The sequence below is a fragment of the Lontra canadensis genome, unplaced genomic scaffold (genome assembly GCF_010015895.1).
Source record: "Lontra canadensis isolate GAN:19392208 unplaced genomic scaffold, GSC_riverotter_1.0 scaffold84, whole genome shotgun sequence".
Lineage (NCBI taxonomy): Eukaryota > Metazoa > Chordata > Mammalia > Carnivora > Mustelidae > Lontra > Lontra canadensis.
Genome location: NW_022631078.1, coordinates 7,936,656 through 7,951,953, shown reverse-complemented (window position 1 = coordinate 7,951,953; position 15,298 = coordinate 7,936,656). Strand labels below are relative to the sequence as shown.

Genomic DNA, 15,298 nt, shown 5'->3' with positions numbered 1-15,298 from the left:
GGGCCCTGAGCCACTGCTGGTTTGAGGGGAAAAAAAAAAAAAAGAATATGCGATGGGAATGAGATAGTCTCTTCCACAAAAGGTGTTGAGAAACCTGGACAGCTATAAGCAAAACAATGAAACTGGACCACTTTCTTACACCATACACAAAAATAAACTCAAAATGGACTAAAGACCTAAATGTGAGACCTGAAACTATAAAAACCCTAAAAGAGAGCAATTTCTCAGTAATTTCTCTGACATCAGCCAGAGCAACATTTTCCTAAATATGTCTAAGGCAAGGGAAACAAAAGCAAAAATAAACTATTGGGACTACATAAAAATAAAAAGCTTCTGCACAGAAAAGGAAACAACCAATAAAACTAAAAGACAACTTGCTGAATGGGAGAAGATATTTGCAAATGACATCTCCAATAAGGAGTTAGTATCCAAAATATGTTAAAAAAAAAAAAAAACAACAAAACAACTTATAAAACTAAACACCCAAATAATCCTATTAAAAAATGGGCAGAAAACACAAACAGACATTTTTCCAAAGAAGACATGCAGATGGCCAACAGAAAAATGAAAAGAGGCTCACTATCACTAATTATCAGGAAAATGCAAATCAAAACCACAATGGGGCATCACCTCACACCTGTCAGAATGGCTAAAATCAAAACACAAGATGTAACAAGCGTTGGCGAGGAGGTGGAGAAAAAGGATCCCTCATGCACTGTGGGTGGGAGTGCAAACTGTGCAGCCACTGTGGAAAACAGTATGAGGTTCCTCAAAAAATTAAAAATAGAATCACACTATGATCCAGTAATCACACTACTGGATATTTACCCAAAGAATACAAAAACACTAATTCGAAATGATATATGTACCCCTATGTTTATTGCAGCATACTCAAAAATAGCCCAATTATGGATGCAAGCGTCCACTGACAGACGAATGGATAAAGAGGATGTGGTATACATAGATACAGTGGAATATTAGCTGTAAAAAAGAACAGAACCTTGCCATTTGCAACATCATATATGGATCTAGAGGGTACAATGCTGAGTCAAATAGGTCAGTCACAGAAAGACAAATACTATATGACTTCACTCATATGTGGAATCTAAGAAACAAAACAAAGAAAAAAAAGGGACAAATAAAAAACCGGGCCCTTAAGTAGGGAGAACTGGAGGTTCCCAGAGGGGAGGCTGACAGAGGGGTGGGTGAAACAGGTGAAGGGGGCGAGGAGTACACTTTCCGTGATGAGCACGGACTAATGTCTAGAATTGCTCGATCACTGTGATGCACACCTGAAGCTAATATAACACTGTACGTTAATTGTGCTGGAATTAGAAAAAAATTTATCTATATGGCTATCTTGGTTATGTTTAAGGGAAATAATAGAAGATCTGTCCACCTGTAGGGCAGAATTTTCAATAGGAAACACTCTTCCCAGGGTTAGGTATTCTCAGGCCCAAGAACTGAGGGAGGGCAGAATTCAGAAACCAACTAACAAAGCTGGTTTTTCTAACTTAGAAATTATCTCCCAAAACTGTTCCCTTGAAGGGTTTTGTGCAATATAGCACATTTCCTCACAACAGATCAGGGGCTGGGAGACAGGGATGGGTGCAGGTGGGAAAGAAGTTCACACACTTGTTTAAGCATTATCTAGCAGTGCTACCAACTTTTCCTCCTTTTGCTTACTTCCTTCAAGAGTGATTTTAACTCCAATCTGGTGCCCAAATTAGCTCTGGGTACTCCAGAGTAGAGGTGAAAGGCAATCAATCTGATATGTTATACCCAACGGAACATTCTTCTGTTGCACATAAAAGGAAAACAGCAGTACAAACCAAGAGAATGTTCCATAAACTTAACAAAAATTACACCGATTACACCCACTCATAGTTTTGAAAAGAAGAGCAACAGAATCATACTAATTCAAAAGCACAAGAGTGTAGTATGACTGAAACCCATCAATCTAATTTCACTTTGTAAACTGACTAGGTGGAAAAGAGTAAGAAAAATTAGCAACAGAAGTCAGAATCCTTGGGTTAATTTTCCTAACAGTTGTTAAGCCTTACATTATAAGAGATAAGCTAAAGATCACTTTAAGCTTATAACAATTAGAGATAATTTTGTAAGGTTTTTTTTTTTTTTTAAAGATTTTATTTATTTGTCGGAGAGAGATCACAAGTAGGCAGAGGCAGGCAGAGAGAGAGGAAGGGAAGCAGGCTCCCTGCCGAGCAGAGAGCCCGATGCGGGGCTCCATCCCAGGACTCTGGGATCATGACCTGAGCCGAAGGCAGAGGCTTTAACCCACTGAGCCACTCAGGCGCCCCTAATTTTGTTAAGTTTTAAAAATCAATTTTAGTTTAATTTAAATATAATAACTTCACCCATTTTAAGCATGCAGTTCAATGCGTTTTAACAAATGCATACGCCTGCACAACTACTATGACAATAAAAACATACAACATTTTCAGCCCCTCAAGTTCTCTTATACCCTTTTGCAGTTAACTTCTCTACTTCCGGCCCCGAGCAACAACTGATCTGCTGTCTGACACTCCAGAGAAACCTGCGTTTTTTTCTTATACAATTTTTAAATTTGAGACAGAATTCACATACCACTCAATTCACATATTCAAAGTGTATAATCCAGTAGTTTCTAGTACACTCTCAAAGGTGTGCAACCATCACTGTCTAATTCTAGAACATTTTCATTACCTCCCCACAAAACTCCTTATCCGTTAGCAGCTAGCCAAACCCCATCCCCATCCCCCCAACACCAGGCCCTGACAACCAATGGTCTATTTTCTATCTCTATGAATTTGCCTATTCTGGACATTTCATATAAGTGCAATTTTACAGTATGTGGCCTTTTATGTCTCTCTTCTTTCATTTGGCATAGTATTTCCAAGGTTCACCCATTTTATAGACTTTATCTGTACTTAATTCCTTTTTATGGCTGGGTAACATTCCATTGTAAAGATCTAGCACATTCTGTTTATCCATTTATCGACTGATGGACACTTGTGTTGTTTCCATATTTGGCTAATACCACTATGAACACTTGTGTACAAGTTTTTGTGTGGACGAATGTATTCAATTTTCTTGAGTACACATCTAGGAGTGGAAGTGCTGGGTCACAGGGTAATTCTATGTTTAATTTTTTGAAAAGCTGCCAAACTGTCGGCATTTTTCAAGTAAACTTTCTATGTTGAAGTAATTATACATTCATATGCAGTTACAAAAAATAATACAGAGAGATACCATGTTTCCTTTGCCCAGTCCCCTCCAATGACAACTTCCTGCAAAACTATAGTGCAACATTACAACTAGGATAATGACATTGATAAAGTCAAGATACAGAACATTTCCAACACTATGAGGGTTCCTCACGCTGACCTTTTATAACCACATCTACTTTCCTCCCAGCACCCCCTGGTCTTTAGCCCCTGACAACCATCAATCTGTTTTCCCTACCCATAATTTTATCATTTCAAAAATGTAATACAAATGGAATCATACAATACATAACCTTTGGAATTAGTTTTTTCACTCAGCATAACTCTCTGGAGAATCACCCAGGGTGTTTTATGTATCAATAGGTGGTCTATTATTATTATTATTACTGAAAAGGATACTAGAACCTGCATTTTTAAGAATATTATATAAATGCTATAAGCCAGTATGTACTCATTTGAGTACAGCTTCCTACAGTCAACATGTTTTTGAAATTCGTGCATGTTTTGGAATGTATCAGTAGTTTGTTCATTTTTATTGCTACTAATTTTCCACTTTATGGATATACCACAATTTATCCATTCATCTGCTGATGGACATCTATGTTCTTTCCAGTTTGGAATCATTAATAATAAAGCTGATATCAAATTTCATGTGCAAATGTAAATGTTTCCATTTCTCTTGGGTAAAGACTTAGGAGTAGAACTGCTGCATCATGTAATAAATACGTTTAACTTTGTTAAGAAATGCCAAATTTCTTTTCCAAAGTGTTTTCCAAAAGTGATTATACCATTTTATATTTCACCAGCAGTGTATGAACTCCCACTGCTCTGTAGCCTTGTCAAGACTTGGTATTGCCAGTCTTTTTAATTTTAATCATTATAGTGGGTAGATACTGGTGTCTCACTGTGGTTTTATTTTATTTATTTATTTTTAAAGATTTTATTTATTTATTTGACAGAGATCACAAGTAGGCAGAGAGGCAGGCAGAGAGAGAGAGGAGGAAGCAGGCTCCCCGCCAAGCAGAGAGCCCGATGCCCCGATGCTACAGGACCCTGGGATCATGACCTGAGCCAAAGGCAGAGGCTTTAACCCACTGAGCCACCCAGGCGCCCCTCACTGTGGTTTTAATTTGCATTTCCCTGGTGGTCAGTGATGTAGAGCATCTTTTCATATGCTTATCGGCCATTTCCATATTTTCTGAAGTGTCTGATCAAGTCTTTTCCCATTTTCTTTCTTTTTGGGGGACGGGTGCAGGGGTTGTCTTGTTATTTGAGTTCTAAGAATTCTTTATATAGTCCAGATACAAGTCCTTTGACAGACGTACCTAAATATTTTCTCCCATTCTATAGCGTGTCTTTTAATTTTCTCAACAACGTACAAAATGGAATTAAACAAAAATTAAAAAGTATTTAAACTTGATAAAGTCCAATTTAAGAGTTTTTCTTTTGGGGTGCTTGGATGGCTCAGTGGGTTAAAGCCTCTGCCTTTAGCTCAGGTCATGATCCTGGGGTCCTGGGATGGAGCCCCACATCCGGCTCTCTGCTCAGCAGGGAGCCTGCTTCCTCCTCTCTCTGCCTGCCTCTCTGCCTACTTGTGATCTCTGTCAAATAAATAAATAAAATCTTTAAAAACAAAAGAGTTTTTCTTTTATAGTTCATACCTTTTGTGTCCTTTAGCTTTCACATTTAGGCCTATGACCCATTTCAAGTGAATTTTTGCATATGGCATGAGATAAGGATCAATTTGAGGGGGGTACAGAGTTAGCCCAGTTCTTTCAGCATTCTTTGTTGAAAAGTTTCCTTTCCTGATTTATAGACTTGTATTTAAATAAGGGATATAAAGAAAAATAACATTACTTTTAAATACTCAAAACCACTGTCATCTCAGCAGAACAGAAGATTCCCACACCTTCCCCCACACTCCTGTGCCTTCCCACTTTAGGGAGCACAGGCCTATTGCAGCAAGCTCCCCTAGTTCAGAGAAGAAGCAGTTTAACTTCCAGACAAGTAACATCTTCTGAAGCTATTCATGAGCTCACAGAAAGGAAAGGAGACATAAGCCCCCACCATTTTCCCACAATGTTGTGAGGCATATTAGATATATTCTCATAGCTGTTCAGTATGATTTCAACCAACATCAACAGAAACAACTAGCAATATAGCTTTCAGCAACACAGAGGGGTAAAACAGGAGGTATCAAGAGCAGCGCTTTGAAAGTCAGGACATGGGGAGTCCAAGCTATGTGATCTAGGTAAGTCGCTTAACATTCTTAGCTCCCAGTTTGCTCATCCGTAAAATGAAGAATCATCTCCAAGATCCCTTTTCAGGTAAACGTTCTAGAATGCCGAGGAGAAACCTATTTGTTCTTTCTCTCAAAAGTCAAGGAAAAATGGCTAAGAAAGTAGCAAATTGTAAACATTCTCAAATGCAGAATACTGTACTAGAAGCAAGTTTTCTTTTTTTTTTTGTTTCCTATTTCATCCAATGCTTTCATACTAATTACACATCATACAATTTTTTCAACCACTGCATTATCATCTTCTCATTTTTATCATTTTGAACAGTGCTTCCTATCCAGGAAATACACCAACAAGTCAGTCAATAAAACTGTCTGTTGAAACAATACTTCTCAACTTTGACATGCACCTAAAGACCCTGTTCAAATGAGGCTTTGGACTGTACGTGTGGGGGAGCCTGAGAGTGTGCATTCCCTAACAAGCTCCCAGGTGATATAGATGCTGCTAGTCCTTGGAACACACTTTGAGCAACAAGGTGTTAGAAGATGGAGGTCATGGTTTCTGTTTGGGCAGCCTAATTAATGTTAACACTGTTAAGTTTCAATACTCTCTACACAACCAAATATTTTATAAATTAGTCTTACAGCACTGATTTGAGGAATATAATTTAACTGATTCTCAAAAGAGTAAACTAAGATAACAGTTCACAAAATCAAGGTCCATTCAATTAACATTTTAATTCTTCAACAAGGGCTCCAGGTTCTATTTACAAGATAAAGATAAGGCAAGAGGAGTTTTGCCTTTCTGATAAAGAACAGATATTGTCAAGAGGATTTCACATGCACCCTAGGGTCAAAGAACAAAATAGATAATGAAGATGTACTATCAAATAATTAAAACATTTTATGCTAATGCCATTATTAAATGCCTAGAGAACTCAGATTCTTCTTACCCATCAAAAACAAAAAAATGACTTAGTGTGTTTTTGGTTTATAAAAACTTCAGAAAAGTTCAGCAAATTGAGAGTAATTAAGCATGCGCAAGAAGGATCTATAGCTCTGCCAAGAACATGGCCTAATACAAACACTGCAAAGATAAATTTCAATAAATCTTACAAAATAGAAACAAAGACAAAAAATGTAAAAAGGATTTATACGAAGTAGACTGTCACAAGGAACAGTTTAATGGGATAGAGCGCCTCCTTAGCATGCATTGTTTCGTCAGTGCAGTGCTCTTACTGCAGAAGTCCCAGATCTAAAGTTTTAGCTCCAAATCCAAGATATTACACTTTCAGCCATTTTACCCCTCTTATAACTAACTGTACCCACATGCACACACACACAATTAAATATGACTTTTATCTGAATACAACAGAAATGTATGCTTATGATAGAAAATCACATAGAGGAAAACAAAGAAAAAAAAGACCCTTATGAAATCTTATTACTCAGCAACAGCTACTAATATTCTAGTATATATCCTTACATCCATTTTTTAAATGGATAAATAGTAAATATTTTCCCACATCTTTAAATAATCTCATGACTACATTAGTTTCCAATCACATGAGTGCACTGTTATTTAACCAATCTCCTACTGTTAAAATTTTGGTTTCTGTTTGTTTTAGTTTTTTTTTACTACTATAAATAATACTGCTATAAACATCCTTATACATAAATCTTATATATCTTCTATAATTTCCTTAGAACAAATTCCCAGAAGTCTTTCAAGGTTAAAGAAGAAACATTTTTTTAAAAGTTCCTAAGAGTTGCCAAATGTCAAACATTTGTAGCACGTTGTCAGAATGTACAGGAAGAAATAAAAAACTATCTGCATTTAAAAGTATTCAAAATCCCAACAACAAAAGACAAAAATAACCTATTAAAATAACATAAAAACATAAAGCACTCACTACGTGCCAGAACCTTTATAACCATTTTACATATATTAACTCATTTAATACTTATAACTACTATCTAGGGTTGGCACGATTACTGTTACCATTATCATTATTATTATTACTATTTTACAGATGAAATAGCAGGCACAGGGAAGCTAAGTAATTTGTCCAAAGTCACACAGTTAATTAGTGGCAGAGCTAAGAAACCTGGGTTCCAAAGTCTTAACTCTTAACTCTCAAACACTATACCTACTCTTCTCAAACTCTGATGTCACAATTCCTTTACCCTCTTATAGTTACTGAGAACTTCAAAGAGCTTTTATGTGGGTTATATCCATCAGTATATTTCAGGTAAGAAATTAAAACTGAAAAATTTTTAAGTATTTGTTACTTCTTTACAAATTTTTAAAAAGATTTATTTATTTATTTGAGGTGGGGTGGGGGGAGAAGGAGCAGAGGGAGAAGGACAAGAAGACTTCATGCTGAGCTCAGAGCCCAAAACAGGGCTCGAGGATCCCGAGATGATGCATGAACCAAAATCAAGAGTCAGATGCTTAACTGACTGAGCCACAGGGAGCCCCTGAAATATTTATTATTTCTTTAAAAAATAACAATAAACTTACTACATGTTGACATGCTTCTATGAAAAATATGATGGTTTTCCAAACCAAGAAAAAGTAATAAAAAGAGTACAACTGTTTTACCATTTTTGCAAATCTCTCTAATGTATAATTTACTAAAAGACAGCTGAATTTTCCTATATACTGCATTCAACCTGTTGAGATATCATACATCATGTAGTTCTGGAAAACTACAGTGTTTACTCATGAGGACAAAGTACAGGTAAATAGTATTTTAATATTAATATATAAAAAGCCTTCTTCTTGCACCTACAGAAAAGGTCTCAGGGACACCTAGGGGTTTCCCAGACCACACTCGGAAAACTACTGCACCAGTTAGTATAGTGCCTGCTACACGAAACAGGTGAAAGGTCTGGTCTCAGGAACATATCTGCCTAAGGGCACTCACGGAAGGCACAAGTAAGTGACGTCTCCACAAACATCTGAAGGAAGTGAGGGAGCAAGCCACGAGGCTACCCAGTGAAAAGTGCCCCAAGTGAAAGGACTATCATCAAGTACAGAAGCCCTGAAAGAGGAGCATTCCCTAAGGTATGCAGGGACAGCGAAGAGAGTGGTAAGGCTGGGACAGGTCAAGCGAGGGAAGAGGAACAGATGCGGTCTGAGAGTTACAGAGCCGCGGGCAGATCACATAGACTCTGCAGGCACTACAAGGACTTGGGCTTTTCCTGTGAATGAGAACCACTAGAAGGTTTTAAGTGAGAAGGGAGCTGATCTGACTTTCATTTTAAATGGAAAATATAAGTCACTAGGGCTTAAAGTAAAAAACCTGAATAGAAACACCAGTTCCATCTCTTACTGTGTGTCCTGAAGCCTCTCTGAGCCTCAGTTTCCTCCTCTGTAATATGTGAAGATACAGAGACCTCAAAGAGGTGTTGTCAAGATCAAATAAGGTAATACACATAAAACACTTTAAAATTATAACACACTACAAACATTTCATGACTAAGTTTATTTCCACTATGTAATTGCCATGTATTCCTCTTTGCTTGGCCCTCGATTCCTACCCAATTTCTGCAGCCGCCTCCCCATTTATGTGACTGCTGTGAGATTAAGGATGTCCCAGACCCCTGAAACTATGAGTTCTGCCTGAAAATGCCCTTGAGCTTGTTGAGAGAAAGGCAGAGAAAGATATTTCTTGTTGTTCATGGCGAAGCAAGGGTTTTTAGTCTTTTTTTCCTTGTTATTATAAAGAATATCCTTTCCAAAACAATGCATGTGGTAATCATAAAAATGAAGTTCCAAAAAAAACAAGACTGTATGAAACTCATCTTTATTTTATTTGGCACTGATTTAATAAAGCTAAAACTGTGGCTCATGGTCTTGACAGTTTGCCTCATACAAAAGGGAACAAAAAGGAGGAAAAAAGATAGAGACAAACAGATGAATTCAAATGCCTTTGATCTGGGTCCTAACTCTAAGGGGATCCCAGATAAATCAGTGAGTCAGAGAAAAGGCAGTAAGATGTAATCCAGAATACTGATGACAAAAGCCGTCTGTCTGCCTACCTGTCTTCTGAGATCACCATCAAGGTATGAGATCATCAACCAGGCCAGAGAAGAAAAAGCCAAGATGGAGACAACCATTGGGGCCTGTAGTATCTGACTCCACTCCTCAGGGACAGGTGCTAGACACTCAGGCACTGGTTTTTATCTCCACCTCTTAAGATGCGAGTCAATCTGAGCAGTGATAGAAACCTGCAATGGAAAAACCCAAGGAAAACCAAGATCTCCAGGGAAAATTATAAACAATCTCATATATCAGAGGTCTCTGATGGTTTCTTGTAAGTATGTTACAGCACAAAGAGCACAGGGGAGTAAGGAAATGAATTCTCCTTCCATCTCTGTCACTAATTAATTACGTGGTTTCAAGAAATAAATTATCCTCAATGGACTAATTTCCTCACCTGTGACACCTAAGGGTTCCTCAAGCTCTAAAATCCCTTGAATATAAACAAAATTGTGTTTTTTTAAAAGCCCACACTAATATTTAGATTATTAGGCAATTCAAAAGGATCTTAAAAGTTCTGAAGTTTTTCACCTGCTCTATAGATCCCTGAGTGACATGAACCCAAACAAGGGGCTCTTCCTTGTGAATAGAAGTTAACCTATTACCAAAAATGGCAAAAGTTATTTGTCCGCCACCTTCCTTCAACCTTATTTTTATGAATTACTACTCCCCTCCTTCCAACCTGAACTATAATAAAATACAGTTTAGAGGCAAATTAGAATAATCAGGGATCTAGAAGTTAAAGAAGTAAGAATTAAGTAGGGGCACCTGGGTGGCTCCGTTGGTTAAGTGTCTGACTTCAGCTCAGGTCATGACCTTGGGGTCCTGGGTTTGAGCCCCACATAAGGCTCTGTGCTCAGCAGGGAGTCTGCATGTCCCTCTTCCTCTGCCCCTCCACCCCCCACTCATGTTTTCTCTCCCAAATTAATAAAATCTTAAAAAAAAAAAAGAATTGGGGTGCTTGGGTAGCTCAGTGGGTTAAGCCTCTGCCTTCGGCTCAGGCATGATCTCAGGGTCCTGGGATCGAGCCCCACATCAGGCTCTCTGCTCAGCAGGGAACCTGCTTCCCCCTCTCTCTCTGCCTGCTGCTCTGCCTACTTGTGATCTATCGTTCTGTCAAATAAATAAATTAAAAAAAAAAAGAATTAAGTATATAAGCATCACATGATGAGGGAGTAAATGGACTGAGGAATGCTATTCAATTACTAATATTTTTAAACAGATAGCTTGCATGGGTACAAAATATGAAAGATTCAAAAGGCAGATACAGCTAAAAACAAAGAAAACAGTTTTCTATGGGATAACTCAAAAAGGGCACTAAGAGAACTTCAGTGCATATTGTGCTCCATTTCTAGGGTTGGGTAATGTGCCCATGGGTTTATGTACTCTAAGTATTGTTGTAATACACACTCTATATGTTCTTTCAATTTATGCAGTATTCCATACCATAATAAAATTAGCAGAGAACTCAACTGTTTTGTGGAACAAAAAGAGTCTTCCATCCCAATTCTCCAGCTCTCCATTCCCCTGCCTTAAAGTAGTTAGTCACTGTTACCAGTTTCTTATGATCCTTCCAGACATAACATATACACAGACAAGCACTGGGGTTTATCTGGGTTCAGTGTATGGGGGTTTGGGGGGGGGATGCACACGTATGTGCACAAAACAGAAAAAACAGACTCCCTAATTGTGCCTCTTCAAGATCAAGTGTATGTCAAGGGACTAATAAAGACCTAGGGAACTGCCTTAATCCCCTTCTCTACAAGGGAACTCTGTCCCACTGTTGTAGAGTTAGAGACTAAGAAGACCACACTGGGTAGATATAGGGACAAGGCCTGCCTGGTCAAAGTCTTACATATTCGTTGGCAAGAGCTGAGCCCCCTCATTCCTCTGCTATAAACTACATCAGTTGGTGCTATGCCCCAACACACCCTTACTCTTAACTTCAAAAATCCCATATATCTACCTCAGATCATTAGTTTTCTAATCATGGTCTAGATAGGTTTGCACAGTGGTGATGGAGGTTTTAATCCTCTAATCGTGGCTTGATCAGAACAGTTAGATTGAACAATACATATCACAGGAAGACAGACGGCACACTGCACATCCAGAGATGTGGAAGATTTTCAGTTTTGAAAGCCATGCTTTCAACAGGACCAGCTCTGGGCAAGGACTGGCTAAGGTACGAGATGGTAGTTGGAGGATTCTTTTCTTTTCTAGGATTTTATTTTTTTTAAGTAATCTCCACACCCAATGTGGGGCTCAAGCTCACCACCCTGACATCAAGAGTCACCTGCTCCACCAACTCCACAAGGTGCCCTAGTGGATTCATTTCTTAAAGCAAAACAGATTTCAAAAAATTCTGATAAAATCTTGATTTAAAGGCTTATGCCTATTTAATAGGGGAAGTATGCCAAATGAAATTTTTTCATTTATTAAAAAAAAATACTTACTGAGTGTCTACCATGTGCCTATATACAGATGAATATATTGCATTTGAGAAGCCAATAATCTAATTAGAGAGACAGGCAAAAATGGTAATTAGTCTACATTGTAAAAATGGTGCTGTAGGAACAGAGAGAAGGAAGGGCTGACTATTCAGACAGGGGTCACATAAAGGCAACATCTGAACTGGATCTCAAAGGGTCAGTAAGAGACCAACAGCAGGGGCACTTGGGTGACTCAGTTGGTTAGGTGTCTGCCTTCCACTCAGGGCAAGATCTCAGGGTCCTGGGATCGAGCTCCACATTGGGCTCTCTGTTCAGCAGGGAGTCTGCTTCTCCCTCTCCCTCTGTACCCTCTCTCTTTCTCTCTAATAAATAAAATCTTAAAAGAAAAATGAAAATCGTTAATAAATAAACAACGTACCTTGAAACTTTGCTATCATACTCAGTAGCCTAATGTTTAATATAGGGTAAAGACTGCATCTTGAATCTTGTCTAAAAGAGTTTATTTTTAAAATCTCATTAAATTGTAGTTTCATCTATAAAGTATATATTCATGGAAATCCAAATATTGTATGTATTGCTAGAATAACCTATGGCTCATATAGTCTAAATGTCTTGACTTTTTAAAAAAATTTTTTTATTAAGATTTTTACTTATTTATTTGACAGAGATCACAAGTAGGCAGAGAGGCAGGCAGAGAAGAGAGGAGGAAGCAGGCTCCCCATGGAGCAGAGAGCCGGATCTGGGACTCGATCCCAGGACCCCGGGATCATGACCTGAGCTGAAGGCAGAGGCTTTAACCCACTGAGCCACCCAGGCGCCCCTAAACGTCTCAACTTTTTGGAAAGAATGATTGGCTTCTAGCTCATCAAGGCTTCATAGTGTGCTTTTTCATTTATCATAAATATAACTGTCATATTACTGTTGCAATACAGCATAATGACTATAGCTTCGGAAGAAAAGAGTAACAATTTTACAAAAATTTTGAGCATTTAGGAAACACACGTACTAGAGAAATCAGTTTGCTGTACCCAGTTTCTCTTCTATGAACACAGGCAAAAGACAGAGGTACACATACATGCTATTTATTCTCTGCAGATCTTTCATTCTACCTGTACCCAACACCCTTGTCAATTTTATCCATACTTGTCTTACATACTATTATCCTCTGAAAGTTTTATGAAGTAGTCGGTCCAACAGATGGGTGGCTAGCCCTGCCCAACATATGTCTTATGAAAACCAGCTCTTAGGCAAGACAAGTAAGTCCCTTTCCTTTATCCAGCTGGGAACCACTGAGACCCCCTTAGGGAAAGCAAAAACTCTTTTCACCTTTATGAAGAAAAGTTACTGGACTGAGATCATCTGTAAGCAACAAAGCAATGAAAGAAGGGAGAGAGAGTTCAAATACTAGCTTATATTCCCGAAGATAAAATATCCACTTGCCCACATACAACAGACAACTAGAACACAGAGAAGGTAAACAAAACAAAACAAAACAAACCCCTAGAGTCTGTTTAACTGGGACTTATTTCATCAAAGACAGGTAGGAAACAGTCAGATAAGACTATCTTGTTTAGAACACAGAGCTCAACAGATCCAGGAAGAAAAAGGAAAGGCAACAACCTAAAAAGTGTAGCATATATGAACAGAAGAACTCAAATAATAAATGACTCATCGTGGTCTTATTTGTAAAACCAGAGAGAACAGAATGGTAGCAGTATCTTTCCTCTTTCCCCTTCCCTGTACATAAAGCTTAAGCTGATAGCATCTGATCCTGTCTTCAGATGGGTATCTGTCTCTTTCAACATAGTATCTAAGTGTTCCCCAAGGAGAACAGTAAGACCAATTCTGCCAGAGACAGTATCTGCCAAAACTAAGCAGCCTATCTCATTCCAATGAGTGAAAGCCAGGGGATGGGAAGAGGTCCGCAAATGCCACTTTATGAATCTTTCAAGATATGCTCTGAAACAGGAAAACACTACAGACTACATTTTAGCAGAAGTCTAAAAATAACAAAAGAACATTCCCTATTTTTAGATATCTAACTTACAAGTTTCAAAACACTAAAAGTAAAGGAAACCATTAAAAACAAACTGGAATTTTAAACTATTGTAAAAGACATTTCTGAGTTGAGAAAACCGTTTTTAGAGGCAGAATTTTAAAAATCCTACATTTTTTCTTTTAACTACTTTCTTGCTCAAACTTCTCCGTCTCCAAAACTTGGAGTCTCAATCTTCTGTATTATCAAGAGCATTTCCAAGAACCAAAAGATGATTCAGAAAGGTTATACCACAAAATGAGAAAGAAGGAAAATTTTAAAAACATGCTTTCACCAAGAGACATAAAAATAGTGTGGATTAGTGATGAAAGACAGTAATGTATAAAACAGCAAAAGCAACTCAATTATCCTACATTAAAAGCAGTGCTACAGATAATAATAAAACACTTAACTAAAGGGAAAGGTTTTCTTCCACTCATTGAACAATCTTAAGTCAGTAAACATCTAAAGCAAAGCTATGTCTGAATAACTAGAGTGACTAGAGTTTGCAGCTAGAAAAAATTACTAATTTTTTTTACAGTAGAAATACGAACATGCAGTACAGTCACTGGACAGTGTATGTTTGCTCCCATCTATCTTCCTCCCATCTCTATCTGATCCTAGTACAGATATACCCAACCTTATTAAAGAAACCTGTGGCAAAATAGAATCTGCAGGAAATACGGAATTACCGGACTGCACAGCCATCATTAACCTCTCAGGTTCCAGTAGAGTCATGACAGATTCTTCTCAGAAACAGCGGCCCACAAATACAATGAAAAAATTCAAAGTCACAGAAGATGTTGTCTTCAGAGGCTACCAAGGCTTTCATAAATTCAGTCTCGTGCCTTATGCTCAGACTGAGAACTCACTCCTCTTCTCAGTGCAGTTACCAATTCATGCACCCTTCAAGCAAGTCAAGATGGCACAGAGTTGAATTACTGCTGACAGGAAACCAAAAGGCGCTCAAGCTAAGCCCTGTGAAGTGTGGTTAGAACAGCGAGTGCTCCTCCTCCTTGCTCTTCGTCTGGGGGGAGGGGAGAGACATAGAGACCTTCAGAACACAGATCAACTGCTTTTCCACCCCTCTTTTCAGGAAGAGAAGATGAAGTTTTGTTCTATACCTTCAGTATAAGGGACTTTGCTGCTAATGCAGTTTAGAGCAACAGATTAAACACAATCTAAACTCAATCTTTTGAAACAAACAGCCCAATTACTGACCCATTACTGGGAGGTGGGAATGGGACTTAGGCATATACACATACATGCATACAGATGAGTATGCACGGTGACTTAGTTTTC

The 15,298-nt window shown here is 38.2% G+C and overlaps 1 protein-coding gene across 3 annotated transcripts in view; it reads right to left on the bottom strand.

The window, feature by feature from the left end:
- Nucleotides 1-15,298, bottom strand: part of MRTFA (myocardin related transcription factor A) — a 199,946-nt gene that overhangs the window by 80,447 nt on the left and 104,201 nt on the right. The window contains exon 1 of one of the 3 annotated variants that reach the window (XM_032882935.1): nucleotides 14,689-14,954. The exons of the other annotated variants lie outside the window; for them this stretch is intronic. Coding sequence (XP_032738826.1) covers nucleotides 14,689-14,734 — 46 coding nt within the window. The 5' untranslated portion in view covers nucleotides 14,735-14,954. Of the gene's footprint in view, nucleotides 1-14,688; nucleotides 14,955-15,298 lie in introns of those variants that run through there. 3 annotated transcript variants of the gene reach the window in all.